The sequence below is a fragment of the Bos grunniens genome, chromosome 17 (assembly GCF_055505025.1).
Source record: "Bos grunniens cultivar Pamir isolate PY7600 chromosome 17, Bosgru_T2T1.0, whole genome shotgun sequence".
Classification (NCBI taxonomy): Eukaryota; Metazoa; Chordata; class Mammalia; order Artiodactyla; family Bovidae; genus Bos; species Bos grunniens.
In genome coordinates, this window is record NC_141181.1 from 47,004,633 (window position 1) to 47,021,052 (window position 16,420).

Below are 16,420 nucleotides of genomic sequence, written 5' to 3' on the forward strand. Positions count from 1 at the left end.
AATGAATATCTGGAGGGCTGGGAGTGATAAATAGCAGGTGGGAAAATATATAACCTGAGAGAGTGGAAACAGACGTCCCAATGGCCATACATCTCCCTGAAACAGCATTTCATTCCCCTCGCAGGATCGCCCACCGCAGTTTGATTTGCATAGTCTCCTGGCTGGAAGTCCAGCTTCTTTCCTTCCCTTCACCCCAAGCCCATCGATCTGATGGTCTGTGTTGTTTTAATCTGCCTTCTGAGCTGCTGCTCTGTGACAGCCCCGCTGAGGTCACGTCACCCGGCGCTGGTGCGGGGTGCAGGCCCTGACACGTGGGGGACGGATGTAACGTGCTTTGGTTGGGAAAACGGAGAGGGCCACGCAGATGGGCTGAGAACCTGGGTTTTCTTTTATTCACCACGTCTTCCCGTCATTGTGTTTTGCTTTGCTCTTCACCCAGAACACACTGGACAGCATGCAGGTATTTTAGCGAGTGATGTCCTCCCCTCCCATGTGCTTGGTGAAGTTTTTTCCCATGAGTGGACCGGCCGTGCGCCCCTGGGCCAGCTCCATTTCCCTCTTCTTCTGAACATGGGCAGCTTCTGATGCAGTCGTGGGTGCCCGGGTCTCCCTGGGGTGGGGGGAGCCAAGGAGCTGCTCGTGGGAGTTCTGCCCCAGGGAGACACTTTAATCCAGGCACTGGGGCCCAGGGTTCTGTCCACCGTGAGTGATGAGCGAGCCCAGCAAAGCCGGCTTCCATTCTCAGGCTGGAAGGATGTTCTGTGAATTCAGATGACCGCGGGGAGAACTGTCAGGATGATTCTGCCCTCGGGCCATCCGCGTGCTTGCACTGCCGAGAGCCCGGAATTCTGTGGGTCATCAGTATTCACGCCTTGCACCTGAGTGGGCCCCTTGCTATCCTGTGTCATGGGCGGGCAGTGGCTTCTCTAGCAGCGGAGGGGCCCTTCCTCGTTCTTCCTGCAGGCAGCCACCTGGGGAAGAAGGGAGATGAACTGTCTCTCCAAACAGGGTTTTGAGCCTTTTCCAAAACTCTGAGTTTGGCTGTGAATTTGTAGAACTGATGATGACTTTCCTCACTCTTGGGTTGTTCTCAACGTGGGCTTCCCAGACCCAGTGTGTGCTTTCCAGACCTTCAGTATCTGCATTACCCCGGAGCTCGATAGAACACAGATCCTCAGCTTCTGCCTGCGACCTGCTAGAGCAGAAATTCGGGATGGGGCACAGATGTCTGCGTTTTAACCAACCCCCCTGAGCAGTTTAAGAAGCGTTGTTTAGAGAGTCTGCTAGGCTGGTTACAGGAAGGATAAGTAGCTGAAGGAGTAGGGCACTTGGGAATCTTGGCCAATCCTGGCTCAGCGCCTTAGTAACTGGAAGTGTTGACCAGGAACAACCTGAGCGAGTCCCCACCCACTGGGTCCTCAGGAGCATCCTTAGCAGGCAGTGTACTTTTCATTTGGAAATTCATGTTTTCCATGTCTGACTTTAGTGAGATCCTCTACTGAGCAGAAAGACACAGCTAGGGATGACACAGTGATAGAGAAGGGCTGCCCTGGAAGTAGCGTTAGGTTAAAACCCCTCGAAACACTCACATGCACACATCCGGTTCTGTGGACGTCTCAGTCCTGTTTTCTGATGAGTGAGCAGCCAGGATGTTTGTGGGTGAGAGGAGGTGTTTTTATTCCTGGTCAGAACACCCAGCGACTGATCTGGGCTGGCTTGGCAGGCTGAGCAAAGACAAGGATCAAGAGTCAACTGAAAACACCTTTTCAGAATTGGAACGGAGAGCTCTGCTTGAAAACCTAACAGCCTAAGAGCAGGTGCTAGTTATGTAGCTTCCTTGACACTTTGTAAAGTTAGTTCAGGTCAAAGAAGCAAAAGAAAATAGCTGTAACAGCAACAACGGTGCTGATAGCAGGGTTTATTGAATCCTTCTCAACTGGGCATTGTTCAGAATGCATCTGTGGGTTACCCAGGAGATGACAGAAGTATTGTCCCTCTCGTATCCATGACAACAAGGGGAATTGAGACATGATCAGGAGAAATGACTTCCCAAAGCCTCAGGGGCAGATAGCCAGGAGCAGAGTCTGGATGCCAACCCCAGGAGTTTAGCGCCAGAATCCAAAATCTCCGCCACTGCATGGCAGCATCCTCTGACCTAGGAATCCTGACTTCCCTGCAAAGCAGGGTCAGCTCTCCTGCCACCAAAAGGTAGATCAGCTCCTGCAGCAGCCAGACTCAGAAACAGTGGGCAGACAGCTCACCCTGACCTCTGGGCATCAGCAGACAGGAGTGCACATCGTGTGGTCACGAGTGACAAGTGTGATGAAATTTAATCCTTTTAATACCCCCCAGGGAGGTTGATAGCATCCTCCTCATTTCACTAACGAGACAACCAAGGCACAGAGATGCTGAGCCACCTGCCAAGGACACACAGCTCCTAAGAGCAGAGCAAGAGCCCTGAGGGTCCACAGGTAACACCATATCAAGTCGCTGAGAGAGTCAAGTGCAAAGAAGAAATGGTCCATGACTGTAGGGCTGATAAATCGCAACACCTGTTGGGTTGGGAGGCAGTGAGCTCTGGGATCCATTGCAGGGGGCATGTTCGCCCGTGATGAGCTGGTACCCACCTGGGTGTCAGTACTGAGGGCTTTGTATGTGCGCCTTGTGTGCTTTGCGGCTAATTATTCAGGGCTCCCAGGGCTTGTTGGCCACTTCCTGGACCAAGGCGTCCACCTGCAGGTGATGCCAGAAAGAACCTGAACAGGTTCCATTCATCCCCGAGTCTCATCCAAGAGCAGATAGGGCCCTGAATCTCAAGGTGGGTGTCAGCATCTGGGCTGCCCAGTGACTTTTATGGGTCCTGGGCTCCTTTTGCTTTCATGGGACCCTTCCTCCCTTAAGATATTAAAAATTATATTATACATCTGCTTGGGTACAAAGATGAATGTAATCCAGCTTGGATTCATTATTATTATATTCATTTTTTCCCCTGATTTTAAAGACAATTAAAATGAAAACTTTGCCATGGATCCCTCAACAAGGCCTCAGGTACCATGCTGCTGCCTGTCTTGTATTAAGGTGCTCAGCGATCATCTGGCAAGGGAGTGTCCTTGTGGTTAAATAAATCTGTTTTGTCCCATCAAACAGATGACCTTAGTCTCTGATCTCTTGGTCTCTTGGTGTAAGTCAGGTTAGGCGCAGGTGTGTTGTAGTAACAAACACCAAAATCTTACATTCAGCACAAGGGTTCATTTCTTGCCACTGCAGATATGGGAATTCTCCATGAAGCTCCCCTCCACGTGGTAACTCAGGGATCCAGGATCCCTGTATCTTGAGGCTGTGCCAGCCAGAGCGTATGGCTTCCTGATCACTGTGGGGGCAGGGAGAGCTCTTCTGTGTCTCAACTATAGAGGCAACAGATGTCACCTCTGTTTCTGGGTCACCAGCCAGAGCTAGCGACCTGCAGGAGAGGCTAGGAAGAGCAGTCACCCTGAGTGGGGGCCCTGTGGCACGGCTCTGCCACATCTGAATTCTGGAGTCCTTACAAGGCAATGCAATTTTGCTACTAAAGTGTGACAATATTAGCCAAGTTGAGAATTTGAGAAGTGCTCAGATAAAGAAGCTTAAACTTAATGCTTTGCATTTAAATCTCTTAAGAATTCTCTTTCCCCCAGTAATTCTGGTGGGCATGGGTTCTCTGCCTCTTGGGAATAACTTTGGCAACCCTGTACCCATGAGTCTTAGCTGGAGGACAAGGTTGTTAGGAACAAAGAAACCGGGATGCTCAAATATTTGGGGGCTCACCTTCTGACACCAGCTTCATCTCCCTAATGCTCCCCATCTCACTGCAGTTGGTACCTTGAGGGCAAAAGCTACAGTCAACAGGCAGCCTTGGGTTCTGAGGTCCCACCCGTGAAATGTATTTATCTGCACATAGGGCACCTCTGTGCCAAATGCATGTCTGTACAGAAGCAAAAGACTCCAATGATCCAGACCCACCAGTGCAGAATTCACTACGTTTTAGTTGGATTTGATAAAGGCATTCATCATGTGAACTAAAACAAATGTTTAAGACATTTTAAGACATTGCATTTTAATAATGCTGAATCAATACATTATAGGATGCAAAGCATTAAAGAGTCATCTTCACCAGAGTCTCCCTTTGGTTATTACTTTATTACATTTTAGTATCAAGATGAAATCACCCTGTAAAGATTCTAGAGTTCAGAGCAGTCACTTGTCCTGGAATCCAGAGCCAGTTTAGATGAATTGATGGGGTTTGTCTGTGTATATGTAGCTACATGCAAGAGCTGGTGCAGGTGTAAGTATGAAACTGGCGGTAGAGGGTATTTCTTAACTGGACATCACCATGAAAGAGGGCTTCCCAGGTGGCGCTATGGTAAAGAACTCGTCTGCCAATGCAGAAGACAGAAGAGACATGGGTTTGATCCCTGGGTCAGGAAAATCTCCTGGAGGAGGACATGGCCTGGAGAATTCCCATGGACAGAGGAGCCTGGTGGGCTACAGTCCAGAGGGTCTCAAAGAATCAGATACAATTGAAGAGATTTAGAACACCATGATGCCATCTGAGAAGCAAGGGTGATTGAGTCACTAGTTAACTGACTTCACGTCAGTTTGCCCATAGAGGACAAAAGATCTTCAGTTCAGTTCAGTTCAGTCGCTCAGTCGTGTCCGACTCTTTGCGACCCCATGAATTGCAGCACGCCAGGCCTCCCTGTCCATCACCAACTCCTGGAGTTCACTCAAACTCACCTCCATCAAGTCGGTGATGTCATCCAGCCATCTCATCCTCTGTCGTCCCCTTCTCCTCCTGCCCCCAATCCCTCCCAGCATCAGGGTCTTTTCCAATGAGTCAACTCTTTGCATGAGGTGGCCAAAATATTGGAGTTTCAGCTTTAGCATCATTCCTTCCAAAGAAATCCCAGGGCTGATCTCCTTCAGAATGGACTGGTTGGATCTCCTTGCAGTCCAAGGGACTCTCAAGAGTCTTCTCCAACACCACAGTTCAAAAGCATCAATTCTTCGGCACTCAGCTTTCTTCACAGTCCAACTCTCACATCCATACATGACTACTGCAAAAACCATAGCCTTGACTACACAGACCTTTGTTGGCAAAGTAATGTCTTTGCTTTTGAATATGCTATCTAGGTTGGTCATAACTTTCCTTCCAAGGAGTAAGCGTCTTTTAATTTCATGGCTGCAGTCACCATCTGCAGTGATTTTGGAGCCCCCAAAAATAAAGTCTGATACTGTTTCCACCGTTTCCCCATCTATTTCCCATGAAGTGGTGGGACCGGATGCCATGATCTTCGTTTTCTGAATGTTGAGCTTTAAGCCAACTTTTTCACTCTCTACTTTCACTTTCATCAAGAAGCTTTTTAGTTCCTCTTCACTTTCTGCCATAAGGGTGGTGTCATCTGCATATCTGAGGTTATTGATATTTCTCCCGGCAATCTTTTTTTTTCTTTTTATGTCAAAGGATTTTTAAAAATTTTTATTATTATTATTTTTTTACTTTATAATATTGTATTGGTTTTGCCATACATCAACATGCATCCACCACGGGTATACACGTGTTCCCCATCCTGAACCCCCCTCCCACCTCCCTCCCTTCCAGCTTGTGCTTCCTCCAGCCCAGTGTTTCTCATAATGTACTCTGCATATAAGTTAAATAAGCAGGGTGACAATATACAGCCTTGACGTACTCCTTTTCCTATTTGGAACCAGTCTGTTGTTCCATGTCCAGTTCTGACTGTTGCCCATAGAGGACAAAAGATCTTAGCTTCTGCTTATGGACCCCTACCGTGCCTGTGAGAGTCTGGACTTAATAGTTTGTTATTGTCCTGGAAGGCAAGTTTCTTCCCCATTTTACAGATGAAGAGACTGAGGCCCAATGCGCTTCTGTGACTTGCCTCCAGGTCCCCTGAGTGAGTGAGAGGAAGGTTGGCGATCTACACACAGCCCAGAACCTGGAGTCAGACAGGCTTACATCTGTCCTGCCACTTCCTGGGTATGTGACCTTGGTCTTTAGTCCATCTGGCCTTGTTTTTCTCATTCATACAACAGGCTCCATCAACTTACCCCTGGAGTCTCTCTAGCCATCAGCAGTCATGCATAGAAAGCCCCCAGCAGGACCCAGCACATAGCAGGTTTTCAGTAAATAATAAATAGCATCACAAAAGTTGTTTACACATAAAGATACTGCACGGAACAGCTTACTCCCGAATCACTGCTACGCAGCGACCCAGCCCTGCCAGGACGACCCCGACCCCTGACTTTGCTGTGTTAAGTATTGAGAGTTCACCGTGTCCCTAGATTCTCAAAACGGTCCTGGTTTGGACACATTAGAGAGCACTACCCCCTACTCATTCGCTGCCTTTTACAAAGCCCCAAAGTTTTTCAGATGAAAAACCCAGAGCAGAGGACCCTGGGAGTGCTAACAGGCACGTCTTTGGATGTATTTTCCTTCATCTTTATAAATACTCACAGCCAAATTTGCAAGTCTCCGCTGTTTATCCCAATTAGAGTTTACTTGCCCGATGACTGTGCCATCTGTTCCTGCTGCGGTCAGAAACGCAGCCGCCCTCCGCTCCTGATGCTGCAGGTGGTGGGTCTCTGGGGTGGAGGGAGCGGAGCCAGGGATGGGGACACGCAAGCAGCCAGGTTAACTCATGTGGGCACGGTTCTGCCCCCATCAGCCTTGCCACCCAAGCCAGAGGGATGCTGCCCTGCATCCTGAGGTCAATATTGACATCCCAATAAGCCGACCAGGGCTGATCAGTGGGGTTGTTGTTTTCTTTCTGCATCACTTGGTACTGGTTCCTTCTGGTAGCGGCTCGGGGGTCATGGGAGGGACTCTGCCTCAGCTGCCAGGCTCAGCATCAGAGACCCAGCCTCTGCCAGCTGCAGCCAGGCCCTGAGAGTGTGTCCGCAGAGGAGGCTCTGGAGGAAAACCTGCCTCCTTCCTGGAAGAGGGAAACATCAGGAAAGCCTGGGGAAGTCTCCAGAGGAAACACTCACTTATGAGATGTTCTTTGGGTTTCCTGGGTCCCTATGTCTCATCCACTAGCCATTCAGACCTTCTCCCCCTGAAATTAGTGAGAAAAGGCATGTGGCAGCTGCCTGACTTTTAGGAACCAGCATCCTTATTGCCTTGAAGCCATGTCCTCAGATACCCAGAGGAGAAACAAAGCAAGGAATTGAAAAGAGGGATAAACCATTAGGTGTGATCACACAGGACTCTTAGAATCCTTGGGGTAGAAATATGAGGTGGGAGAGGGTTAGCCCTACAATTTTACTGCCAGATCACAATGGAAGCAAGTCTCAGACCACACTGTCACACATGTGCAGACATGTATTACAAAGCACTGGTTGACAAGCAAGCACAAAGCAGCACTTCCTTCTCTGTTCCCTTGGGAACCTCCTCCACCAGCGCCCACGGAAACTGAGGAGAAGACCCTGGTTCTGGTGGCCTCGGGCAACCAGAAATCTGCCGAATCAGTATCCACACAGAGGACCATTTATAGACCCAGCCTTGGGGTCCATCTCCCAAAGTATACCAGTGTTTGCTTATGTTGCTCAGTCATGTCCAACTCTTGGCAACCTCATGGACTGTAGCCTACCAGGCTCCTCTGTCCATGAAATTTTCCAGCCAAGAACACGGGGGTGGGTTGCCATTTCCTTCTCCAGGGGATCTTCCGGACACAGAGATCGAACCAGCATCTCTTGCGTCTCCTGCTTTGGCAGGCAGATTCTTTACCACGGAGCCACGTGGGAAGCCCCCAAAGTATACTAGCCTTATGCACTAATCATTCAAGAGTGGGGTAGAACTAACATACCCCTTGTTTTGAGTACCTTTCATTTCACCAATGAACGTCCACGTCTCCCCTGCTTCAGGCCTAGGTAAAAGCTCATCATTTACCAATTTTCTTCTGACATTGCCCATACTAAGTGGGCATGCCTAGAGCTGGAGGGGGATACAGGTGTTGTATAGCTTTGGGGCAGCTGCCCCTGGTGCACAGCCTTCCTAACATCTGCATTGACCACACCTGAGGTGGGATTCTCATTTCTGGCACCGGTTGCCCCAGAATGAAGTTCTAGTCCCTGGGTATATGCTCTCCATCCAGGAGAACTGTAAACTATAAATGCCAGAGCCAGCAGGTCCCGGATTCTGTGGGGATCGTCCTGTGTGTCTCGCACTTGGGTGGGTGCAGCTGGAGTCCATGCACAGGGCCATGAGGGCATCCAACCCAACCTGACCTGGCGCTGGCTTTGCTACCCATGTAGTCATCTTAAGCAAAGTGGCAGCCCCCTGGCCGTGTCCATCTCTACAGGAGCCATGTCAGACAGTAAGCCTCGACATACCCTCTGACTATTAATGACTGAGAGATTTTTTCTTTTTTACATTAAAATGAAGATTCTTTGCCTCTCTTGGAAAACTGGAAGTTTTGCCCGGGGTGGGTCTGGCCTGAAGCTAAGAAGTAGACATTCCTCTAGACAAAACGAACATGCCCTGATTCACCATGGTCCCCAGAGATGCTATGGGTTTGCCCTGCTCCCCTCCTCTCATGGGCATCCCCCACCACCCCTGTGGATGTTCAATTTATAGCAATGGTTAGACATCACCTCTGATCCAGGACCTTCCCCTCATCACTCACATCAGAGCCGACCCTCCTTTCTACAGGCATACCCTGTGGCAGCTGCCAGGGGAAGTTGCCCACCACAGTCCCCATCAGTGAAGAGGACCCTGAGCAAAGATTTGTTCTTTGGAAGGAGACCCTCCGAGAGTTCGGGTCCCGGACTGGCAAAGCGGTGGTACCCAGAAGGTGGAGTTCACAGTAGTACCTAAAATGTGCAGTGGTCCATCGCCTCTGCGTGAGCACCAGCGTCTCTCACTGGTTTTGTCTGAGTCCCCCAGGGTCTGCTGGGAGCACACAGTCTCCCTTCTGCCATCCCCATGCCCCACCTACCCCCACTTTCCGCCAGAAAAGCAAGTCAAGAGCTCAGATGCCAAAAGTTTAACTTCTCTGTGCACTGCTGCTGAATTAAATCTTGGAGTTTTGGGTGAAGTCAAAAATGATGGCTTTATTGCATTGCCAGGCAAAGAGGGACACAGTGGGCTCACACCTCGAAATACCATGTGTCCCCCACTTGGAAAGGGTATGAGAAGTTTTATAGTAATAGTTCAAAGAGGGCATGATCAGTTCATGGACATTCTTCTGGTGGGTTGGTGGTGAGATAAGGGGCAGTCAGCATCATCAACTTCAGGTCCAACTGGTCTGGGGTCTGCTTGTGGGCAGCCTACCATCCATCATTAATCCTTAGCTTCTCCCACCTGGAGAGAGTTCAGTGTCTGCAAAATAGCTCCAAGATACTGTGTCTATCTATTGATGGGGAACCAGGACCCTGCCCCAAGGCTGCACTACTGTTTTTCGTGACCGTTTCTCCCTGGTCTTTCAACCCCTCCCTTCCCTAATTAACAACTATTGGGATCTGCCTCTTGGAACTCAGGGAAGGTCATGGAGACTGAATGAAGATTATTTCCTATAATCAAAGAAACAGGGGACACAGAAAGGCTTTGTGTCCAGGAGCCCCACAGGGCCCTGCTCGGTATCAGCTCCTGCCCTGGGCTGTTTCCAGGTGCCTCAGATGCCTGACCTCTGTGTGGGCTCCTGAGACCTTGGCCGCTCTTAACCCGCCAGGCCCCTAATCTGATGTCCCCACACACCAGCTGTTCATCCACCACCTTTGAGGTTTTCTCTGTATCTGTCTGCCACCTACACGATTATTTCATATTTTCTTTAAATCTGTGCACTTTCTAAAATTCTATTTTGATATAATGTGAGATTCACAAGAAGTTACAAAAATAGCACAGATGGTTGCTGCATAATTTCACCCAGCTCCCCACGGATAGCATCGTAGGTGACTGGAGCACACTGTTGAAACCGGGCAGTTGATATGGGTACAGTGTCAGTAGCCAAACTACAAAGTCATTCTTTGTCCTTCCTCTAGTGATAAATTCCATGGGATTTGATGGTGCATATACATTCACATACCACCATCAGGAGTACAGATGGCTCCACCCCACCAAAGTCACACCTTCATATTCCTTTTTTTTTTTTTGGTGGTTGCCCTGGGTCTTCATTGCTGTGTGCAGGCTTTCTCTAGTTGTGGTGAGTGGGGGCTACTCTTCGTTGTCATGCACAGGCCTCTCATTATGGTGATTTATTTTATTGCAGATCATGGACTCTAGAGCACAGGCTCAATAATTGTGGCTTACAGGCTTAGTTGCTCCATGGCATGTGGAATCCTCTTGGACCAGGGATCGAACCCGTGTCTTCTGTATTGGCCAGCGGATTCTTATCCACTGCACCACCAGGGAAATGTTACTTCTTAAAAGTCAGACCCTTCCCCCAACTCCAGACCCTGACAACCACTGATCAGTTTTCCATCACTTTAATTTTATTATTTCACAAAAGTTGCATCAATGAATAATCTGTTTTTTTAGTTAGGTCATTTTTACATACACACAGAGGATATACACATGAAGGATTTGATGGCCAGTTGCATTTTTCTCAAGCACATTAAAATGAGAATGTGGCCGTTTAAATAGTGTTATATCCTTCCACAATCACTTCACACCCCCACCCTACCCCTCCACACACACACATGCACTACCATGGCAGCTGGTGGCACACCTGGATGAACAGGTGATCTCAGGGCTCTTCTAGTGCTCTTCTAACCCGAGGCTGTTGGCAGCTGCTTTTCCCCACCTGAGGACCTTGGAGCAAAAGCTCAGCCTTGGAGCAAAGTCTCTTCTTCAGGACTGAGCCCAGAAGAACCAGAGTGCTTGGCCTTGAGGCATCTGAAGTTGCCATCCTGGGGTCAGAGATGCTTCCTGGCACGTCCTGCATCTTTGCAATGGGTGACCTAGGCAGGAGGCAGATTGCTCCCTGTCCACACCTGTGCCTGTAGGAGCCCAGTGTCTCCTCTGTGTCTTCCTCGCTGGAGACAGCCATCACGCCCAAGCTCATTCAGCCTTTGAAAAGAATCTTGCCAATTATTTTAACGTATCAAAGAAATTAATTATAGGTTTGGGATTTGTTAGGTCTATTTTCAGAATTCCATGATCTCAGACATAAATAGCACTTCACTCTGGCCTAAGGAGCTGAACGCTTAATACCAGTGGAGGTGGAGAGGAAGAAGGTGGGGAGGGAGAAAGAAGAAGAAGACAGCATAGCTCTACCACCATCCACATCCCTGTCTGCTCACCTACACGAATCCAGACATCTCTCAAGCCCCAGCTTGGTACCAAACTCTAGTCTGAGTGCTGAGTGAGAAAGAAGGAGACAGAAATTCCTGCCCTCACGGAGCTGAGATTTTAGTGGAGAAAGTCAGACGATGCACACGGTTAATAATACAGCAGATGACGTTGTCCATTTATCACAAAGGAAGGGAGACGAGGCAGGACCACCACGCAGATGGAACAAGCCACTGCCACGAGGAGTGTGATGCCTGCAAATCAGGGAGTCCTCTCTCTTCATCGCTTCAGCAAATGTTTATTGAGCACCTAGGACATGCCAATATTATGCAAAGCATTGAGGATCTGTCAGGACCAGAAAGCACAAGCTTGACGCTTAAATGATCTAAGAGAGAGATGAGAAATAATCAGGGAGCTACTAGAATGGAGGGTGCTATGAAGGGAACAGCAGGGGAGGAGGCAAAGTCGACCGTCTATGTGCCCCTTCTCAGGTGGGCGCCCAACTGTGGACCCGTGCAGGGAATTCTTGTTGCAGGAGACAGAGTTTTGCTTTTGCACCAGGGGAGGAAGTGTAGGGAGTATGGATCTCGGTTCTCCAGGAAGGGGAGTATGGCAGGATCATGCTCACCCAACTGAGAACCAGAAGCAGGCAAAGATGGGCGTGTATGGGGGTACTGCCCATGGTACCCTCCCTGCCATGTGTACCCAGGGACGCTCCCGCCTCCCTAAATATCCTCAGTGTCTGCAGATGGCAGTGATGTTGCTAACCCAAGCGAGCAGGTAGCAGTTCCTTTTAATGCTAAAGCAGGGTGCCCTGGGGTTCTGCAGTTTAGGGGCAGAAGCCTCCACCAGAAAACTGCATCAGTGGAGTTAGCAACTGAGCCATCCCCAAAGCTGGGCTCTCACCACCTCCTGCTCCAAATTTCAAGCAGCTACAGTGAGGCGTGCCAACCACAAAGTGCCCGGGCTGCACACAGAGCCGAGAACAATCCGCTGTTGGCTGAGATCTGAGTGTTTGCAGGGTTTCTTGGCACCTGTGCTTTCCCACGTTTGCCCTGTGAGAGAATCTGGCTGACGGCCAAGCTTCCAACCGACAGGAAGCTTGATTTGCTCAGCCACCATTCTCACGTGGAGGCAGGAGGCAGCCCCCCCACCACCACCACACACATGCACACATGTGTGCAAACACACTCAGGCCATACACGTTCATATGCACACACACATACTGTCATCCACACATGCACACACAACAGTCAGTCTTGTACACACACGTGCAGTGCACATACATGCACAGACACACACTTGTGCGCAGACGCATGGGGCCCCAGAAGCCCGGGCCACCCTCTAATTGTGTGTCCGGGTCTCCGTGTGCAGTGCAAGGTGCGGGAGCTGGAGGAGAAATGCCGGACGCAGAGTGAGCAGTTCAGCCTGTTGTCCCGGGATCTGGAGCAGTTTCGCCAGCACGCCGGCAAGATCGACCTGCTGGGCGGCAGCACTGTGGCCTCCCTGGACGTCCCGTCGTCCCCCAGCAAGTCTTTCCCAAGGTTCATGAACGGACTGGCTCCCTCCATTGGAAAAGGTAAGTGCCTCCCTCCCTTCCTTTCTCTCTCCCTCCTGCCTAGGCCTTGATGGAGAAGAAGGTGCAGCCAGCAAGCTGGGAACAGCTGGGCACAGCCAGGGGTGTGTGACAGAGCCTGTCACAACACCCGAGGGAGTGACCAGCATAGCAGGACTTGGGATGGTACAGGGGCAGCTGGCGTTTCCCATGCATACTCGATGTACCACCCTTGATGGGTGTGAATCAGTGTAAGCTCCCTCCCAGCTGCTCTGAGCCCTGTTATGCACATGACACCGGCCCAGGTGCCCGGAGGATCAGCCAGCCAAGCGGCAAGCTGGGACTTGGACCCAGGGACCTGGCTCTGGGGTCTGCATTGGGACCTGCCAGGCGGGCTGCTCAACTTCACTTGTTTCCCTTCTCACCCAGCGACCTCTTGATGACATTGTGATGTACTTGGAACTTCTGTTCCAACAAAGGCAACAGCAGTACCTGCGGTGAATGTTAATGCGTTCCCATCACATTTGTGTTCAGGAAGCAGAGTGGAGAGCGGGGAGACTTCACTCTGCGTGGTTCTGAGGGATCATTTCTTGATCACAGAGGCATTTAATGTAACCTCAGGGGAAGTTCCCAGTGTAGACAATGAAGTACCCTACTCGGTTAGGGAACTTTCTCTCCAGTGAAGGTTAAACAGGTCACAGGCTGTTTTCTTCTGTAAAGCAGTTGACTTTTTTTATTTTAGGGGACATGTGTGCCAGAACCCTACTTTAGAATTCCACAAAAGGGAGGGAATTTCCAGATTTCGCCCAGTTTTTGTCAGAACATAGGAGAAGTTCTTCTGGGTGCTTTTTATTATTAAAATGAGGTGCTGCAGCATGTATCTTGATGAACAATGTTTCTTGGCGTACCCCTCCTTCCCGCTCCCTTTCCGTCCTGCGCATGCATTGGGAGAATGCAAAGAGGCCATGAAACACAAGACAGGGAGAGGGAGGTCCCCCCGACACCACCACCACCAAGTTCCGAGCACAGGGTACTCCCCAGGCCATGTTCAGGTACCGAGGCTGCAATGCTGTGCATATGGCAGGCCCTATGTGGAGCCCCTCTGGGTAGGGGGACACAGACAAGACACAGGGGCACAGATGAGTAAGGAGCCACTCGCTCAGACAGACACGAGCAGTCAGGTGACAAGAGAGCAGATGACCCAGAGCCATTTAGGATGATCAGAGAAGACTGCTTCCTGGAAATGAAGTTTGAGCCATGACCCCTGAAGATGAAACTTTCTCCAGTCCCCACTGGATGGGAAGGTCTGTGGCTCAGGGCTCACATGAGCTCAATCATGCACAATTATCAGGGTCCCCAGGTCCCCAGCATGGTTGATGAGTCCAAGACTTAGTAAAGAGTTGTCCTCCTGGCTCAGACCTGTTACAGAAACACAGGACGAGCATAGAGTGGGTCCTGAGGGAAAAGAGATGGGGCGTCTGAAGAATCCACGTGCAGGCATCCTATGCCCTCCTCCTCCAGGAAGACCACCTGGAGTGCCCACTATGCAACAACAACAACAACAAAAATGCAGCTATATGGATGCAGTGATGATGTCCAAGGACATCGAGTAGATACAGCATACAGGATCTGTTGGGCACTGGTCATGTGGGCACCTCTGTCCAGCATACGCCAGAATACCAGACTGCCCGAGCTAGGCAGACACTCAGCACAAACCAGGTTGGGCCCACAGTCTAGTTACAGGGAAATGCCCTGGTCACCTAGGGAGCCTGTCCCACTGGTGTAGGGAAAGGTTTAGAAACTGTGCTCCCAGTCGCAGTGCAGCCTGACTTGTCAGCAGACCCTTCTTAAAGTAGCAGCCCCAGGCTTCCCTCCATGTGAATTCCTTTCTGCACAGCATGAGGACGTGTTAGTCCAGGGCAAGATCCAGGGCAAGCTTATGGGTCACTGGAGGGGGAACAGTGATTGACCTGAGCCATTTGGCGTCCAGATTGATTTGGAAAAACCAATCTGATTTGTGATGGAGGAAAATGGATGCTGACTAAGAATAAAACAAACAAAACCAAAACAGGGCTGTGTCTCTATTAAGGGAGTTCTAGACCCTGGTACAAGAGTAGGTTTGCACCAAGGCTTCTGTTTAGGCATTTGGAAGAGCCATTGTGCTCAATGACCAGCTCCTTAGCTGGGCATACTTGGCGGCATCCTTAGAGCATGCTTGCTATGCTGGCATCAGTGGCCATGGGAGGAATGCCTGCAAGGGGGCTTCCTCACGCAACCCTGAAGTCCTCCTCAAGGTCGTTCTTTGTTGGCAGATGGCAGGGACCACTTTAAGAATGAGGGTAATGAAGAAACTCCCTGCTGGGCTGGCCTGTCTTCCTTATGCAGGAGAGGAGGGTGGGGGATGGAAGGAGTGGGCAGGGCCAGTTCAGAATCAGAGCAGGACCAGGCCAGTGTGCTGCACGTCCTGTCGGGGGCCTCCTGCCTAAGGCTGGGTCAGCCTGAGGGTGAGGAGGACAGGACCACTTGATTGTGAGCCCCTGGTTGGGACTCACCTTCTGTGCAGTAGAGTCACCCCTGCAACCAGCAAGGCTGGAACCTCACAGGAACAGAACTATCCCTGGACATGTACTAGGAAGGGGGCGTGTCATCTCGCAGAGCCACCCCTCCATCGCCAGCTTCCTTCCAGTATTGGAGCTGAGTTTCGGTGAAACACCAGATAAAGTCATTGTTTTGGGCTCAGTGGCCATATTTCCCAAAAAATATGTATCCTGAGGCATGCAGATCACAAAGGAACATGCAACTGAGAGCATGACATGATTTTGTGTCTAATCTCACATTCACTTAAAGAGCAGAAGGACAGGTAAACATGCCACAGGCATCAGATTATTTTTCTCTAGAAAACTGGATTTGTTTAAGTAAAATGTAAATAGGAGGCAACTCTGGTCATTTCACCCCTTGCTCCTCCCAGCAGCAGTGTATCAGTCAGGACAGGCTAGGTTCAGCTGCAGTAACAAAATCCTCAAATTTCAGGGGCTTAAAACAGCACAAGTCTCTCTCTCTTTTGATCCTGCTCCATGTCCACCTTAGACTGGATCAGGGAATGGGTTCCACACTGTCTTCACTCGGGAATGCTGAGCCTCCTCTGTCTGGAATGTTCCATCTCAGGGGAAAGGAAGCATAACAAATTAGACACTGGCTCAAAAGGGCTTCCATCCCAAAGTAGGACACGTCACTTCCACTCACAGGTCACTGACCTGGATGAGTCCCATGTCAGAGTGACACCCTTCCACTGCAGCACTGAAGCAGCAGGCCGCATCCTCAGCTGACTTCCTGAGGCTGCAGGATTTGAGAGTCGATTCCCTGAGTAAATACGGACTTTGCACCTGCTGAATGCCGAGCACTGCTGTGGGCATTAGGGATCCTGGGCAGTGACCAGGGCCAGGCTGCTGCTCCCTGGGATCTGGCCTCCTCGCAGGGCCCGGGGGTCTACTTCAGTGTCAATTCTCTGCTGCAGTAATGCTTTGCCACCGTTTTGTTAATCATACTGGGCCTGAGGGGGTGACCTCCATGCAGTCTTTGTGGAA

General features: G+C 50.2%; 1 protein-coding gene across 11 annotated transcripts in view; it reads left to right on the forward strand.

The window, feature by feature from the left end:
- Window positions 1-16,420, forward strand: part of RIMBP2 (RIMS binding protein 2) — a 307,137-nt gene that overhangs the window by 232,568 nt on the left and 58,149 nt on the right. For all 11 annotated transcript variants that reach the window (XR_015144420.1, XR_015144419.1, XM_086347255.1 and 8 more), the window contains exon 6: window positions 12,656-12,860. Coding sequence is in view for 9 of the 11 variants with exons in the window: in XM_086347255.1 (XP_086203381.1) it covers window positions 12,656-12,860 (205 nt within the window). In the remaining 2 variants the exon portion in view is untranslated. The remainder of the gene's footprint in view (window positions 1-12,655; window positions 12,861-16,420) is intronic.